General features: G+C 41.9%; 1 protein-coding gene across 2 annotated transcripts in view; it reads right to left on the bottom strand.

Moving 5' to 3' along the window:
* LOC139260326 (RNA/RNP complex-1-interacting phosphatase-like) overlaps positions 1-18,824 on the bottom strand; it is a 62,109-nt gene that overhangs the window by 19,431 nt on the left and 23,854 nt on the right. For both annotated transcript variants that reach the window (XM_070876805.1, XM_070876806.1), the window contains exons 2-4: positions 14,960-15,035; positions 4,951-5,082; positions 4,746-4,869 (exon numbers count right to left, since the gene is read on the bottom strand). In XM_070876805.1, coding sequence (XP_070732906.1) covers positions 4,746-4,869; positions 4,951-5,082; positions 14,960-15,035 — 332 coding nt within the window. The remainder of the gene's footprint in view (positions 1-4,745; positions 4,870-4,950; positions 5,083-14,959; positions 15,036-18,824) is intronic.

Below are 18,824 nucleotides of genomic sequence, written 5' to 3'. Positions count from 1 at the left end.
GTAGTGTGTGCAGTTTTGGTCTCCTTACCCAAGAAAGGATATACTTGCCATAAAGGAAGTGCAGCAAAGGTTCACCAGACTGATTCCTGGGATGGCAGGACTATTGTATGAGGAGAGATTGGGTTGACTAGGCCTGTATTCACTAGAGTTTAGAAAAATGAGAGGGTCTCTCATTGAAACGTATAAAATTCTGACTGGGTTGGATAGACTGGATGCGGGGAGGATATTTCCCCTGGCTGGGAAGTCTAGAACAAGGGGTCACAGTCTCAGGATACGGGGTAGGAAATTTAGGACCGAGATGAGGAGAAATTTTTTCACTCAAGAGGGTGGTGAACCTGTGGAATTCTCTACCACAGAAGGCTGTGGAGGCCAAAATCACTGAATACATTTAAGAGGGAGATAGATAGATTTCTAGAAATAAAAGGCATCAAGGAGTATGGGGAAAAAGCGGGAATATAGTGTTGAGATGGAAGATCAGCCATGATCATATTGAATGGTGGTGCAGACTCGAAGGGCCAAATGGCCTACTACTGCTCCTATTTTCTATGTTTCTATGTTTACGCCACTTCTCAGCCACGGCCGCTGAGGCACTGATACAGGTCATAGAGAGGAGGAGGTCTGCCTTGCATCTTACTGGAGGAAGGAGGCCCGTGCCAAGAGTGTTTCGGAGGGTTAGAAGAGAAATTGCACAGGTCTCTGCGACAGACACGGTGCCTCGAACTGCCACCCAATGTCGGAAGAAGTTTCACGGCCTCAAGGGTCGTCAGGGTGAGTTCTCTTTACATTATTGCACCCCTGCCATGGTTGCAAGATCACTGTCTCACACAATGTAAAGTCTTTGACGAAACTGCCCCTTCTCTATGTGTTCCAGGCCATGATGTGGGTTGGTGAAGCCACCTGAAAGCTCCTCCTGTTAGCATCCCGGGGGGTCACTTATGGGGCGTAAACAATTTGGGTGGGGTGGGAAAGAGATATCGGCTCCCGCAGACTTGAGCGGGAGTTAGCGGAGGCAGAAAAGCCTGCGATGATGACATCATCGGCATGCGCATGACCCGTTTTCACCCCGCAGTGGAAATTAGGCAGCACCCAGTGAGGCTGCTGCGGGTGATGTCAGCGCCAGCCTCGCGGGTTGCGAACCGGGCCACACTCTGCTCACAGGGCAAAAAGTAAAGTGGAGGTGCGCGACACCATTTTTTTTCCCCGGCCGATCTACTGGTTCGGCCTTTCGTGGTCGATTTTGCGGGGTCCATGTATTGATGATGCAGCCCGATAGGCCGCTTCTGTGCCGGGGTGCGGCCACGGTACGCCGCATCCCTGGTGGCATAGTGGAGGCCCCTCGCCACATTGCAGAGCTCGCAGTCGCGTAGCATTGGAAAGTTCATGTGCTTTCTGCCTGGGTCCTGCCCACAAGAGGAAGTGGAGCCCCCAAACTGGGCGATACCGAATTTCGACCCCTAAAATTTCAACAGTGTAAATGAGCTAATCCGATAATGAAGAAGGATAAAATCATGATTGGTTGGTAAACTAGAACAGTTACTTGCTGATGCCATGTACACGGTATGTGAAAATTGGTAAGTGATCTTGCTTAGTCAGTCTGCCCTGAAGAATATGGACAGTCCTGTCTAGTTAATGTGCTCCATGGTGTGGTTACGTAAATTACAAGACACAGGTTATAAGCTTGACTGGCATTGCACAATTTTCCCTGTGGGCAAAGCTTCACATTGCCAGGCTGAAATCTCTGCAATGTTGCCTGTTTGTAAAACCCTCTCTAATTAGATCAACTTATGCCCATGCCTCACCATCAGCATTCTGGAATTTGCTGTGTTTTGTTACTTTGCTGAGATTTAATAGGTGTTCAAAATCATGAAGGTTTTTTTTTTATTCGTTGCTGGGATGTGGGCGTCGCTGGCAAGGCGAGCATTTATTATCCATCCCTAATTGCCCTTAAGGTGGTGGTGAGCCGCTTTCTTGAATGGCTGCAGTGGTAAAGGTACTCCCATAGTACTGTTAGGGAGGGAGTTCCAGGAATTTGACCCAGCAACTATGAAGGAACTGTGATATATTTCCAAGTCAGGATGGTATATGATTTGGAGGGGAACTTGGAGGTGATGATGTTCCCAAGTGCCAGCTGCCCTTGTCCTTCTAGGTGGTAGTGATCATGGGTTTGGGAGGTGCTGTCGACAAAGCCTTGGAGAGTTGCTGCATTGCATCTTGTAGATAGTACATACTGAAGCCACGGTGCGCTGGTGGTGGAGGGAGTGAATGTTTAAGGCGGTGTATGGGGTGCCAATCAAGCGGACTGCTTTCGCCTGGATAGTGTCGAGCTTCTTGAGTGTTGTTGGAGCTGCACTCATCCAGGCAAGTGGAGAGTATTCCATCACGCTCCTGACTTGTGCCTTGTAGATGGTGGAAAGACTTTGCGGAGTCAAGAGATGAGGCACTCACCGCACAATACCCAGCCTCTGACTTGCTCTTGTAGCCACAGTATTTGTGTGGCTGGTCAATGATGACCCCACAGGATGTTGATGGTGGAATCAGCTCCACTTCCCTGTCTGCTCCCCATAACCCTTTATTTCCTTATCGTTCAAAAATCTATCTCATATTAAATATATTCAGTGACCTAGCCTCCACAGCTCTCTGGGGCAGAGAATTCCATAGATTTACAACCCTCAGAAGAAATTCCTCCTCATCTCAGTTTTAAATGGGCAGCCCCTTATTCTGAGACACTGGGCTCAATTTTCCCCAGTATTTTGCGCCCTTTTTTTTGGAACAGGCTGCTCTTTTTGGCCTAAGTTGAAAAACCACAGTTTCCCCAATCAATTTGCACCAGTTCACGGGGACCGACAATGGGATAGGACCAGCAAGCCCTTCGGGCAGGGTTGGAGGTAAGTTGCTGCTATGTGTTTTTCAATTCTTTTAATGTGTTGGGAGCTGGCTGTATGCTTCACTTCGCAGCCTTAGCTCGCATTGTGTCCCTGGTTACCATGGCAGCCTGATCTTTTTGGCACAGATCCAAGGCTCCACCCCCAAAACTAAAGGTCAGGTTCGGCCACGCCAAAATGAAGAAATCCAACGGGGAAACTTAGAACATTTTTTTTTGGCGTACTTGGGCCCGCCCCCCAAAAAAATAATAAATCGGGCATTAACTCTTCAAGTACGCCAAAAAAAGCTTTGGGGAAAATTGAGCTTACGGTCCCCTAGTTTTAGTTTCCCCGATGAGTGGAAATATCCTCTCTGCATCCGCCTTGTCGAGCCCCCACATTATCATATGTTTCAATACGATCACCTCTCATTCTTCTGAACTCCAATGTGTATAGGCCTAACCTACCTTCATAAGTCAACCCCCTCATCTCCGGAATCAACCTAGTGAACTTTCTCTGAACATCTTTCATGCGAGAGCTACGGGAATGAGGACTTACAAGAGGTGGGCATTCTAAAATCTGATGGAAAAGTAACTTTTCAAGAAAAGGATAGAGAGGGCTACTAAAAAACACCAATAGTTTTCTGACAGAAGCACAAGAGTCAGTACTGCCCGGTGTCAGGCTTACTCTTGGATGCATTAGTTGGTGCTAAGTGTCTTGCAATGAGGTCAGTCCCAACTGGATGCTACTTTTGGACACAGACCAGAGTCTCAAGCACTCCTGGGTGGGAATTCACTAACCCATGGCTCTTATGTAGAAAAGCTACTATTTAAAAAATATTTCTTGTTCTAAAGCCAGTTCCTTCACGCCTGGTTGTGGTCTAAGCGAATATCGTATATTTAATATGAAGTCATGTTTACAGTAATAGGCACCTACAACCCCTGCTATGTCTGTCTGCCTGCCAACATGACTGCACTAGAAGTAGTGCTTATAAAAAAAAAAATTGAGCTGTGCTTTGATTTTTTTTTTTTTAAAAACAGCAAGTACCCCACAAAACACAGTAATGATAAGGAACTGATGACTCTCTGGCAAAGGTGCTTTTATACATTATGGGAAGGTCAAAAGCATCAGCGGCAACATCATGATTTTGGGGATGTCAAAAACTATCTTTAAAAACATGTTCCTCATGATTCTCTTTTTGATCAAAAGATACACAAAGCACAAAAAACAAATTCCACACCTTGCTTTGTTCATAACACAATCAGTTTGAACTACATGAGTTTGCACTTTGATGTCAAATTGGGGATACTAACATAAGTACGTACAAATTTAGCTAAACTTTTCTATGAATTCAGATCTTACAGTGTAGGTATAACACATAAATTTTCATTATTTCAAAATAAATTGTTTATATTGTATTGAAGTCTCACCGACACTTACCAAGAACAAATTTGCAAGCTCTGGGAAAGAGAAAGAGTTGATAGCATATCTGAGACTGCCCACACAGCAAGAATTTGATCTCAGCTCTGCCTATAGGAAAGGCACTTCCCTACACTGAATGGAAACAGCAAGTTACCCAGTATTGCACATACACAGCTCAAGAGCAGCATTAGCAGAGCCTAGGAGCCAGTCACTTGCCTACCCAAGAGGCTACTGAATGGTGCATGCCTTGGAGACCCGAAGAGAGGTAGAATAAATGATTTTGAAAAGCTAAGCAAAATTTGGAGGAAGAAAACAGAATTGCAGTGGAATGGTTAATACCGTCTGCAGGCAATACAACTATTCTTGATTTAGTAATTTACACGTGCAAATTATAAGCAACCAAAACATTTCATCACTTCACATCATACAGAAAATAAACTTTGGACTAATTTAAATATTTACCATTAACGGCATTTTCCCACAAGAATTTTCTGGTTAGCCGTTTAAACTGAAGAATGGTGGCCTCATCTGGAACTTCAAGTCCAATAGTGTAAAGTTTTTGATACTGCACATTTCTAGGCAAATCCTAAAAGTTAAAAATGTAAATAAACCAACAATGTACAGATTTCATAAAGCTCACAAATTATAATCAGTACATCGCGCAAACCTTTTGGCTGTAGTAGCGAGTTGTATACGTTAAGTCAATAATTAATCCAAGTTCCTCATTTTGTTCTTTAATTTGAGCAATAAGGTCTTTTGGAGTAAACTTCTGACCAATAGTAAGCCTTTGACTTACTGCCTGCAAAAAGAAAAGTAACAAGTTGAAGAGTATAGACCCATTGAACACAGTCACAAATAAAGAGTGGAAAAGTTATGTAAATGCAAAGCATTACCTTTTCCAATCAGGTTTTTTTTTTCTTAACATGCACTTAAGATCCTATAGCTCAGACACATACTTCTCTCCAATTATCAGTATTTTCAAAAGTGCTTACACTATTTTTTTGCAGTCAATTGTGTTAATTTTTGTAGGATGTTTGGCTATTCTTTCCCAGAGTGTTGGATCGCAGATTGTTTTATTTCAAACTAGCAGAGACCCGCAAAAACATATGCGGTCAAATTAGTATCTTTATTGCATCAGTATTTGTTTAGACTTTTATCATCTTCATCTATACAATCAACGCTGGTGTCCTCCCTCCCTCTTTTCTTTTCCTCCCCTCCCACCCTCTCAGCTCTGCAGCAATGCCCGGGGAGGCCCCACACCATTGGCCCTACCGCAATCACTGCCGCCTCCCCATTGGAGCAGACCTAGCGTCAATCAAACTTAAAAAATTTACACCATTGCTCCCTACTGATTGGTTGCGAGGCCAGGCGGGCCCTGATTGCCCACTGGTCGGTGCAACTGTCACTCAATCCAGACCACGTGCTCCCAGCCCCACCCCACAACAGACAAAAACTGACTATTATTATAGATAGATTGTGGGACTGTATTTTTCACAATTCCTTATGGGACCTTTCTTGGCAGGTGGCTACTACAATTTCATTTTTGCTCACTGGAACCAAACTGTATGTATATGCAATAGACATTGGGCCTGAAATTTGGGTCGGAGGCTTCCTTCGAACGAACACCTCCAACCCGAGAATTTTTTCTGAAAGTACCTGGTGGTCCCGGAGGCGCCTGCAATTGCGGTGGGAGGCCTTCGCTTCCTATGCTTTGGAGCACGCCCCTGTCCTCGACGTTCGCACGAAGGTGGTGAAGTCACGTGTGAGTGGACAACCAATCAGGTACAGTATTCTCATTGATAGCCATTTGATAAGATCATGGAATCAGCTCCACTTTCCTGCCCGCTCCCCATAACCCTTTATTCCCTTATCGTTCAAAAATCTGACTATCTCCACCTTAAATATATTCAATGACCCAGACTCCACAGCTCTCTGGGACAGAGAATTCCACAGATTTACAACCCTCAGAAGAAATTCCCCCTCATCTCAGTTTTAAATGGATGACCCCTTATTCTGAAACTATGCCTCCTAGTTTTAGTTTCCCTTATGAGTGGAAATGTCCTCTTTGCATTCACCTTGTCGAGCCCCCTCATTAAATTATATGTTTTGATAAGATCATCTCATTCTTCTGAACTCCAATGAGTATAGGCCCAACCTATCTTCATAAGTCAACCCCCTCATCTCTGGAATCAACCTAATGCACCTTCTCGGAACAGCCTCCAATGTAAGTATATGCTTCCTTTAATACAGAGATCAAAACTGTATGCAGTACTCCAGGTGTGGCCTCACCAATACCCTGTACAGTTGTAGCGGGACTTCTCTGCTTTTATATTCCATCCCCCTCGCAATAAAGGCCAACATTCCATTTGCCTTCCTGATTACTTGCTGTACAGCATACTAACTTTGTGTTTCATGCACAAGGACCCCCAGGTCCCTTTGTACTGCAGCACTTTGCAATGTTTCTCCATTTAAATTATAATTTGCTTTTCTATTTTTACTACCAAAGTGGATAACCTCACATTTTGCTACATTATACTCCATCTGCCAAATATTTGCCCACTCACTTAGCCTGTCTATATCCCTTTGCAAATTTCTTGTGTCCTCCTCACAATTTGCTCTCCCACCCATCTTTGTATCATCAGCAAACTTGGCTACATTACACTCGGTTCCCTTCATTAATATAGATTGTAAATAGTTGAGGCCCCAGCACAGATCCCTGCGGCACCCCATTAGTTACTGATTTATCCCGACTCTCTGTTTTCTGTTAAGTTAGCCAATCCTCTAAACATGCTAGTATATTACCCCCAATCCCGTGAACTTTTATCTCGTGCAGTAACCTTTTATATCATAGGCAGTCCCTCGGAATCAAGGAAGACTTGCTTCCACTCTTAAAATGAGTCCTTCGGTTGCTGAACGAGAGCCACAATCCCTGTCACAGATAGTCGTTAAGGAAGCAGTAGCAGGACATTTAGAAAAGCATGATTCAATCAAGCAGAGTCAACATGGTTTCATGAAAGGGAAATCATGTTTGACAAATTTGCTGGAGTTCTTTGAGGATATAATGAGCAGGGTGGATAAGGGGGAAACCAGTGGATGTAGTGTATTTGGATTCCACCTTATCAAATGCCTTCTCGAAATCCAATTTTTTTTTTCAGTCTACTTTAGCCAACTCTGCCTTCATACCTTTGTTTAAGCTTAGGACACTGGTTTGAGATCCAACTTCCTCACCCTCCAACTGAATTTGAAATTCAAGCACTCATTCCTAGAGGATCTTTTACTAGGAGATTGTTTATTAATCCTGTCTCATTACACAGTACCAAATCTAAGATAGCCTGCTCCCTGGTTGGTTCCGCAACGTACTGTTCAAGGAAACTAATCCGGATACATTCTATGAACTCTTCCTCAAGGCTACCCTGGCCAATTTGCTTTGTCCAATCAATATGAAGGTTAAAATCGCCCATGATTATTGGCGTTACTTTTTTTACAAGCCTCCATTATTTCTTGATTTATACTCCATCCAACAGTGTCGGTATTGTTAGGGGGCCTCTAGACTACGCCCACCAGCGACTTTTCCCCCTTATTATTCCTTATCTCCACCCAAACTGATCAACATCTTGATCTTCTGAGCCAATATCGTTTCTCACTAATGACCTGATCTCATCCTTTATTAATAGAGCTACCCCACCTTCTTTCCCTTTTTGTCTGTCCTTCCGAATTGTCAAAGTCCCTGAATATTTAGTTCCCAGCCTTGGTCACCTTGCAACCACATCTCTAATGGCTATCAGAACATACCCATTTGTACCGTCAACTCATCTATTTCATTACGAATGCTGCATGCATTCAGATAGAGTCTTTAAATTTTTTTTTTGAAACCATTTTTTTCTTGCTTTGACCCCACTTTGATACACTTTTATGTTTGTACATTCTGTCCCTTCCGGTCACGTTCTGGTTTTCATTTCCCCCAGTGCTACCCTGCTCTATTGCCTTCTCCTTGTTCTTTGACTTTTTAAATTTCCGCTCACCTGAACCCTCCTCCCCACTAAGTAGTTTAAAACCCTCTATCAATGAGAAAAAAAAACCTAAAACACATTAAACACAACATAAAAAAACCTCAATTAAAATGAAAGTTAATTAAATGTTTTAGAAAAAAATATATTTTTGGGATTTAAAAAATGTTTTTTTTTTAAAAAAGTGTATTAGTCGGGTTTAAAATAAACTTACCTTAGTGGTGAGGGATTTTAAACATATAAAAATAAAATTTAAATACACATTATGTTTTAAAGCTCTTACACTGGTAAAAGTAGATTATGCAAATAGCCCAATCTTTCCACGCGAAATTCCTGGCTGCTGCAAAACTTGACAGATCGGAAAAGCTGGTTTTCGGCGCATGTGCATTGTGCGCCAAAAACTGGCTTTTGCGGGGCCTCGCCGGGTCCATGTGCATTCTGTACAGACCCGGCGAGGCTGGAATTTTAGCTCCATTATTTGCCCAGGTTGCCCCCTGGGCCAAACCCATATCATAAATTGAATGAGGTACCACTGTCTACATGTACTGTTAGAAATAGGGCGTGGGGTGAGGAGGAGGAGAGAGCGCGAGAGAGAGGAGGAGGAGAGGGAGTAGTTCTTTATTTGTCTGAACAATGTCCTATAGTCAAAAAGAGTTCAATAGGTACCAGGCTGCTGTACTAGAATATGGCTCCATTCAGGACAAAGCAAAACTTGTTTGCAGGACTACCTAAGGGGACAATACTAGTTCAGACTTTAAAAGGCAATAAATGGAGCACCACATCAAGATTTCTTTAGTAAATTTCTGTTTTGCCAAGTCAGTTGATGAGCTGGGGCCAGTGGAATATTACGTGAATACAGAGTTCCTTTTTAAACCTTCTTAGATTCGTCAAACTTTTAATATATTTACTATTGCTGAAGCAGGTTTTAAGTACCAGTGAGAATTCAAGTAATCTTTTACTGTAATCTAATACAATCTGCTGTGTTTGCTCTTGCTCCTGTTTACTTTTACACCTTAAATATGTGGCTTGTATGGGTGTTATTTGTCCAGTTAGAAAGACCATTAGAGGACAAGTTATCCTGTACATTTTCAATGAGTTTATTAGCAACAATAAAGGGTTTATTACTCATCCCAGACATGCTACATTATCAAGACACCATACAAAAAGGTAACCCCTCAGTTTATAGGGAGCAATGGCTTTCTTTCAAGAACAACCTTTAACACAGAGCATAAGAAAATATATTTGAATGACAGCCCAATTATAACGTATGTTTGGCTACTTTCTCTCCTGTGCTCTACCGTACTGATGCCAAATGTGATTTTCTTCTTAATTAAAATGTGCTTTGAAATACGTTGATTGCCAGTCTTACCCTTGTGAGTGGTCTACACAGAGTGGTCTTAAAAAAAAAAGTGCTGAAGTTATGAATTTGGAGAGAGTGGGAATTCAGAGCAGAGGGAGGAGGTGGTGCTGTTTCTTGCCTCCAATTATTTGTAGTGCTGTGTGTCACCAATCTACCTGTCACAGATGCATCTGTCCATGACAGCATTGGTAGCAGCAACCATCGCACAATCATTGTGGAGACAAAGTCCCGTCTTCACATTGAGAACACCATTCATCGTGTTGTGTAGCACTACCACGGTGCTAAATGGGAAAGATTCAGACAGATCTAGCAGCTCAAAACTGGGCATCCATGAGGCGCTGTGATCCATCAGCAGCAACAGGATTGTATTCCAGCACAATCTGTAACCTCATGGCCTGGCATATCCCTCACTCTAACCATTACCATCAAGTCAGGAGATCAACTCTGGTTCAAAGAAGAGAATAGAGCATTACCAAGCGTACCTAAAAATGTGGTGCCAACCTGGGGTGCGGTGATTTTTACAATCCCTATCCCAGATCAGGCGTACTTCTCAAACGTTCACTCTCAACTTAAGTTTAAGATAGCCAAATCCTAAAGACACTGAATGGGTCTGAAGGTCTGGTCTATCTCTCCCTAAAGGAAAGGAACAACAAGAGAATGTTACCATCCTTCAGAATGCACTTTTTAGTAAGTTTCAGCCAGATTGTAATGTCCCAGATATTGTAAAGGTCCGGGGGTCTCTCCTCAGTAATGTACCTCTTCACTAAAAAAAAAGTGTATGGAGATGTGGTTCATGAGTTAATGATACAGAAGACTAAGAGACAATTCTAAAATATTGAGGTTAATTAAAGAACCGATTTACAATTTACAGTTGAGTCAGTCAATCGCAACGTTAACAGTTCTTAAAAAAAGGTGAAAAATACAATCTTATTTCTAGTGGAGAATTTAACTTTTAAATCTAAATTTTGTTACAATATTAAAGTGCTTAAAATTGTTTAAGCAGAATATCCATCAATCAAGGTAGCAATTACCTTAATTCCCTGAGTAGTGGAAAAGTAGAAGACTATAGAGCAGGCATGATGCCTTCTGTCTAGCTCTGTAGTTGAGAAACACTTATGTCCGTTTAAGCGAGTCTAAAGTGCTCATCCGAGCTTTCAATATTTATACCCTTTTCGGTTGTTTTTCACAAGCATTTCTTATTGATCAGTTAATTATCGCTAGTTATTTTTTTAGCTGACTTTTGCATTGCCAACCACTATCAATAGCCATTGTGAGTTTACCACCTATGTTCAAAGGGCAGATGTCATTTGTTTGTGCAATGGGCACTTGAGTGTTGTTACATGTGTCCTCCTTTAAGAATTTATACAATAACTATGCATAGTCCAAAGAATTTGGTCTTTTTTATGCGATAGGTACTTGACATTTCGCTAGATTAACTGCTGTGTCTACACATGTCCATTGTTTGATCACCAAGTTATGGTCGAAAGGGCAGATGCTATTTGGTTATGCGATGGACAATCCAGATTAGGCTATTCAGCTTTCAACAATCGTCCTGTTTTAAGAAGTTAATAAAGCTACTTATCGAGGGTCAGCCCTTGCAGGCTAGAATTCTTTCAAGCTAGGATTTCCAAATTAGCTAACTCAGCTGAATGCTATTTCAACAATTGTCTCATTTTTTAAGAAGTTAAAAAATTCCTTCACAAATTGTCTTATTTTTTTTTTTAAAGTTAAAAGGAGAATTCCTTCACAGGGGAAGCTGCAACACAGGACTACATGCATGCTAAAAAATGCAGCAATCTATAGACAAGGCTAAGCGATCCCACAACCAACAGATTAGATAAAAGCTCTGTAGTCCAGCTACATCCAGTCGTGAATGGTGGTGGACCATTAAACAACTAACAGGAGGAGGATGCTCCATGAGTATCCCCATTCTTAATGATGGCAAAGCCCAGCACGTGAGTGCAAAAGACAAGGCTGAAGTGTTTAATCTCATCTTCAGCTAGAAGTGCCGAGTGGATGAACCATATCAGCCTCCTCCCAAGGTCCCCACCATCACAGAAGTCAGCCTTCAGCCAATTTGATTCACTCCACGTGATATCAAGAAACGGCCGAGTGCATTGGATACAGCAAAGGCTATGGGCCCCGACAACATCCTGGCTGTTATGCTGAAGACTTGTGCTCCAGAACTAGCCACGTCTCTCGCCAAGTTATTCCAGTGCAGCTACAACACTGGCATCTATCCGCCAATCTGGAAAACTGCCCAGGTATGTCCTGTCCACAAAAAGCAGTCTACTCTCAATCATCATCATCAAAGTGATGGAAGGTGTCGTCAACAGTGCTATCAAGCACAGACAGCGGAAGGAGTGTGGGGCAAACCATATACAGCACCCACCCTTTCTTTCAACCACTGTCTGCCCCACCTGTAACAGAGACTGTAATTCCCACATTGGACTGTACAGCCACCTGAGAACTAACTGAGAGTTGAAGCAAGTCTTTCTCGATTTCAAGGGATTGCCTACGATGATATCAAGTGGCACTCACCAATAACCTACTCATCAATGCCCAGTTTGAGTTCCGCCAGGACCACTCGGCTCCAGACCTCATTACAGCCTTGGCCCAAACATGGACAAAAGAGCTGAACTCCAGACGTGAGGAAAGAGTGACTGCCTTTGACATCAATGAAGCAGTCCATGTCCGCATGCAGCAAGACCTAGACGACATTCAGGCTTGGACTGATAAGTGGCAAGTAACATTCGCGTCACACAAGTGCCAGGATGACTATCTCCAACAAGCGAGTGTCTAACCACTGCCCCTTCACATTCAACAGTATTACCATCGCCGAATCCCCCACCATCAACATCCTGGGGGGTCACCGTTAACCAGAAACTTAACTGGACCAGCCACATAACAAGAACAGGTCAGAGGCTGCGTATTCTGCGGTGAGTGTCTCACCTCCTAACTCTGCAAAGCCTTTCCACCATCAACAAGGAACAAGTCAGAAGTGTGATGGAATATTCTCTAATTGCCTGGACTTTCCTGCGCCACTCGCACCTCGCGGCTGTTACTGAATTGTCGGCCGAGAGAGTTTAACGGTAATAGTGCACCAGCAAATAAGGTAAAAGTAGGGAATAATGGTAAAAAGTTAAAATTAAAGGCTCTTTATCTGAATACACAAAGCATTTGGAACAAGACAGACGAAGTAGTGGCACAAATAGAGATAAATGGGGTTGATCTAATAGCCATTACAGAGACGTGATCAAGGTTGGGAACTAAATATTCCAGGGTAATTGACGTTTTGGAAAGACAGGCAGAATGGAAAATGTGGGGGGGGGGCGCTAACCCTGATAATAAGGGATGACATAAAGATAGCAGTGACAAAGGCTCTTGGCTCGCAAGATCAGGAAGTAGAATCAGTATGGGTGCAGGTAAGAAATAACAAAGGGCAGAAAACACTAGTGGGAGTAGTTACTTAGCACCCTAACAGAAGCTATACTGTTGGACAGAGTATTAAACAACAAATAATGGGAGATTGTAACAAAGGTAATGCAATCATTGTGGGGGACTTTAATCTTCATATAGACTGGGCAAATCAAAATGGCATGGTAGTTTGGAGGACGAGTTCATAGAATGCATGAGAGACAGTTTACTAGGATAATACATTGTGTAACCAGCCAGGGAACAGGCTATGTTAGATGTTGTATTGTGTAATGAGACAGGGTTAATTAGTAATCTCATAATAAAAGGATTCTCTGGGGAAGCGTGCTTATAATATGATAAATATTTCACTCTCAAACCTAATGCGAAATTCTAAGTCCAAAATTGGAGTCTTAAACTTAAATGAAGCCAATTACATAGGTATGAGGGGAGAGTTGGCCAAGGTAGATTGGGAAATTAGATTAAAAAAGGTATGACAGTACATAAACAGTGGCAAACATTTAAAGAAATATTCAAAATTCTCAATAAATATACATTCCACTGAGAAATAAAAACTCCATGGGCAAAGTGATCCATCCGTGGCTAACTAAAGAAGTTAAGGATAGTATTCGATTAAAGGAAAAGACTTATAATGTTGCGAAGAATAGACTTAAGCTTGAGGATTGGGAGAGCTTTAGAATCTAGCAAACGATGACCAAAAAATTGATATAAAAAAGGGAGAAAATAGGAGCGAGTAAACTAGCAAGAAATATAAAAAGATTGTATTGGCTTCTACAAATATGTAAAGGAGAGTAGCAAAAGTAAGCATAGATCCCTTATGGGCTAAGACAGGAGAAATTATAACGGGGAATAAGGAAATGGCAGAGCTTTTTGTTTCAAAATATTTTGTATCTGACTTCGCAGTTGAAGTCACAAAAAGCATACCAAAAATAGTGGGAAACCAAGGTGCTAATGAGAGTGAGGAACTTAAAGTCATTATGATCAGTAGAGAAAAAGTACTTGATAAACTAATGGGATTAAAAGCCGACAAATGCCCTGGATCTGATGGCCTACATCCTAGGGTTCTAAAAGAGATGGCTGCAGAGATAATGGATGCATTGGTTGAGATCTTCCAAAATTCCCTAGATTAGCAATTAGGAATGCAAATGGCCTTTATTGCAAGGTAGTTGGAGTACAAGAGTAAGGAAGTCTTGCTACAATTGTACAGGGCTTTAGTGAGACCACATCTGGAGTACTGTGCACAGTTTTGACTCCTTATCTGAGGAAGGATATACTTGCCTTAGAGACAGTGCAACAAAGTTTCACTAGATTGATCCCTGGGATGAGTGGTTGTCCTACAAGAGAATGAGTAGATTGGGCCTACACTTTCTGGAGTTTAGAAGAATAAGAGGTGATCTCATTGAAACATACATGATTCTGAGCCGGACTGACAGTAGATGCTGAAAGGTTGTTTCCCTTGGCTGGAGAATCTAGAACTAGGAGGCATAATCTCAGGATAAGGGCTCGGTCATTTAAGACAGAGACGAGAAGAAATTTCTTCACTCAGAGGGTTGTGAATCTTTACAATTCTCTACTCAAAAGGGCTGTGGATGCTGAATCGTTGATTTTTGGGCTCTAGGGGAATCAAATGAAATGGAGATTGGATGGGAAAGTGGAGTTGAGGGCGAAGATCAGTCATGATCTTATTGAATGGCGGAACAGGCTCGAGGGGCCGTATGGCCGACTCCTGCTCCTAATTCTTATGTTCTTACTCAAGAAGGGCAACATGAGTTTGAAATGGTGCAAATATTCACGGTTGAAAAAGTATGGACATCTTCATAATTAATGAGTTTATTAGGTGCACATTAAAAGAACAAATTCTAAAATATGCTTACCCCTTTCAATGGCACTTTGAAAGCAATAAATCGAGTTCTTGGTATGCGTCGCCCAACTGGTACAACACCTTTCCAACTGCACGAAGTTCGAGAGTGGGGGTTTGGGGAGGGGAGAAAGACACCCGTTTAAGATATAGGTATTGCTCAATTTCTCACTGATGTGAAACATATGCACTAATTTACCAAACATTCTAAATCACATCCTTCATACACTATTTCAAGTGTCTGCAAAAATCACTGCATAGATGTGTATTTTAATTATAAAAAATACAAATATTTGAACATTAATATTGCTTTAAATCATTTGTTTTTAGAAGAAGAAACACAAGGCACAAAATGAATTTATATTTAGGTTACAATTCTTAAGCATGTAGTTGTAAACAGTGCTTACTAGTAATCAAATTATTCAAAACAAAGGAATGTTACTTTGGAATGTTAAGTAATTTGCTTAAAAACTACTGGACACAAAATGAAGTGTTACCAGCATTCACTTCCTCCCAGTGATCTTGTTACCTGTTTATCAATGCAATTTTCCACATTTTATTGCCAGTGTTGGTGCCCAAGAGAACACATTAAACCACAGTATTAATGAAAGCATTTGCAATATAACACATGGAAATTAGGCAGCTATTCCAACAAACCTAAACTCAAAAATACTATTATCGGAGTTTAGATTTCAAAGTCGAGTTTGTGTATAACTGTTGCCCTGCATCTAGGCCCTTTAATGGATTTCTGCTTTGCCAGGCCATTGTATGGCAGGAACACTCTAAATTCAAAATTTGACATGTAGATTTCACATTATGAATGTTGATACAAGTTAAGTGCCATTATGGAAAACAGTGGGAACTTTGAGACATAATGCGACAATAAATATCAAATTGTACAGGCACTTTTATCGAAAGATTGAACACTGACTGAAGGATAAACTTAGCACTGACTGTACTAAGCTTGATGACGAGGCCCACCTTCTATTCTAACTGGTTAATGAAAGGACAAAACTAAAGCACAAATATGATTTTTCACGTTAATTAAAGAGTCTTCAAACAATACATAATTGCAAGAAATGATTTAGCATTCAGTAGGCTCGGTTCCTCACCTGACCTTCAAGAAGCATTGCAAGCAAAAGAATTTATGAAGAAAACAATGATGGATTACGATCAGGCAGTATGATATTTTGTGGTAATATGCTGGCTCACCAGGGAGAAACGTGAAACGTTCAACTTTACATTGATGTACAGCACAGAAATAGACTATTTAGCCTAACTGGTCTATGCCGGTGTTTATGTTCCACATGAGCCTCCTCCCACCCCTCTTTAACCCTATAGAAACATAGAAAATAGATGGAGTAGGCCATTCGGCCCCTCGGGCCTGCACCACCATTCAAGAAGATCATGGCTGATCATTCCCTCAGTACCCCTTGATCCCTTTAGCAGTAAGGGCCATATCTAACTCCCTCTTGAATATATCCAATAGATTACTGTACTCCACCCCATTAGCTATTTTAGCTAAAAATTTACACTAAATAGTTGATCTCACAGGTAAATAAAAATTCTATGAGCTCAATTTTCCCCAGTGATCTGCGCCCTTTTTTTGGCCTAAATTAAAATATCCAAGTTTCTCCAAAGATTGTGCATCAGCATAACGTGTTTATCTAGCTTCCCCTTAAATGCAGCCTTACTTTAGACAAATGAGCCTCAACAACAAACAATAATAAACCTACCACGATTGCTCAACATTTTTATGGCATTGTGAATTGTTTGGAACAATTACAATTTTGAATCAAATTATGAAAAAATGCCTTAAAGGATTAGAATAGCCATATGGAAAGCAAAAGCTAAAGTGATAATTTCACCTCCGAACTATAACTAAAATATAAATATAATGTGTGAATAAAAGACTAGACTAAAACTAGAATTACATTTCTTCCTAAGACTATAGGTAAAAACAATTCAAGATCCAGACTAAAACAAAAATTTACTTTTTGCACTAGTCAATACGCAAAACCCCTCAATTCAACTACAGTCCTGAGCTTCACTGTTAATTCCAGATACAATTTTAGAATCAAAACACCTGCCTATTGACGAGCAAAAGCAAGCAGCCAAAAATAAGCTTGTTCCTAACAGTTTCCTTCTACTTTGTGCGGATTACTGTACTCCACCCCATTAGCTATTTTAGCAAAAAATTTACACTAAATAGTTGATCTCACAGGTAAATAAAAATTCTATGAGCTCAATTTTCCCCAGTGATCTACGCCTTTTTTTTGGCCTAAATTAAAATATCCAAGTTTCTTCAAAGATTGTGCGCCAGCATAACTCAGTTAGTTACGAGTTTTTTAGGGTTTTTTTTGCGTCATTGTGTAACCTGATGTCTGCGCCAGTTTTTCACATTTATGCAAGTTTGGCCAACTTACATTTTTCCTAGGACGGCATATGTGATCACTCCTAAAAAATCTTCTGGGCACTTAAGAAAAAGCAGCGCACATTAAAAAAAAAAATTGACGCAGAAAGACGCCATTGTTTTTAGGTGAAGTTTTGGAGGGAGTCAAGAACACATTAAAATACGGAAAATGGAAGTTTAATGTAATTCTTTAATTTTGGATTTTTTTCCAAAGTGCCACGCCACCACCGAACTTCTCCAAACCAGGCATGAGAGTCGGAGCATCAGCCAGGAGAATCAGTCCCTTCCCGGACACAGAGGCTCGGCTTTAAAAGAAGCCCAGAGAGTGTGGGGGTGTGTGGAAGCTGAACTGTAGGGATGAGAACCGTTACACTATGCAGCAGCAACATAAGAAGCCCGGCTGCGGGGGGGGGGGGGGGGGGGGTGGGGAGGAAAGGTGCTTGTCGAGCCAGTGTCTGGTCGAGGATGTTCGGTCGGTGGTGGGGTGGTACTTTGAAAAAAATCTAAAATTAAAGAATTGCATTGGACTTGATTGCCCCAAATGTCCTCATTTGAATGCCTAAGCTTCCTGTTCTAAGCAAGCCTATTGCACATGTGCAGACCTGGGTGTAGTCCATACTAGGGCGTCGACCTTAGAGAGAGAGAACAAAGAAGCTTATCCTGCTGTTTTGAGCTTCTTGCAAAAGGTACAATTTAATCATGGGGGCAATACTGACAATGCCATACCTTGTGCAAGCCTTTTGCATGATGGTGTTGCAGAGAAGACGATTGATTCGAAGTCATCGCATGAGGACCCTCAGAGCACGTAGGATGATGGGTAGGAGGCCTCACCCACATTGGGTATATCGAGACAGGTGTTCACACCTGCACCTGAGTGATGCAGACTGTGTGAGAAGGCTGCATTTCCACAAAGTTATAACTGAGATCTGAGAGTTAGTAAAAGCAGACCTGCAACCTAGAAGCATCAGTTGAAGTGAAGGTTACAGCTGCACTTTCATTCTATGCATCTGGATCATTCCAGGCCACAACTGGGGATGCGTGCGCCATTTCTCAACATGCAACACATATCTGCATTCGGCAGGTGACTGCTGCACTATATGCCCAGAGGAATGACTAAAGTTTCCCCATGACCGCCCAGGCAATGCATGAAAGGGCTGTGGGCTTCTCCAGGATTGCTGGCTTCCCAGAGTACAGGGCTGCATTGATTGTACCCACACGCCTTGCAAGCATCTTTAGAAGATTCCGAGATGTACAGGAACAGAAAAGGCTTCCACTTTGTTAATGTGCAGCTCGTGTGTGACGACAGGCATCACATCATGTCAGTTGATGAGATACCCTGGGATCACCCATGATGCGTTCATCCTACGCGAGAGTGCTACATCTGCTGTGTATCAGCAGCAGCCAGAAGGGCAGAGCCACACCTGGCTCATGATGTCCATACGCGTAACCTGGACGGAAGCAGACCGGG

Source organism: Pristiophorus japonicus, chromosome 3 (genome assembly GCF_044704955.1).
Source record: "Pristiophorus japonicus isolate sPriJap1 chromosome 3, sPriJap1.hap1, whole genome shotgun sequence".
In the NCBI taxonomy this organism is placed as follows: Eukaryota; Metazoa; Chordata; class Chondrichthyes; family Pristiophoridae; genus Pristiophorus; species Pristiophorus japonicus.
The sequence above is the reverse complement of the archived record's forward strand: the minus strand, read 5'-3'. Positions and strand labels throughout refer to the sequence as shown.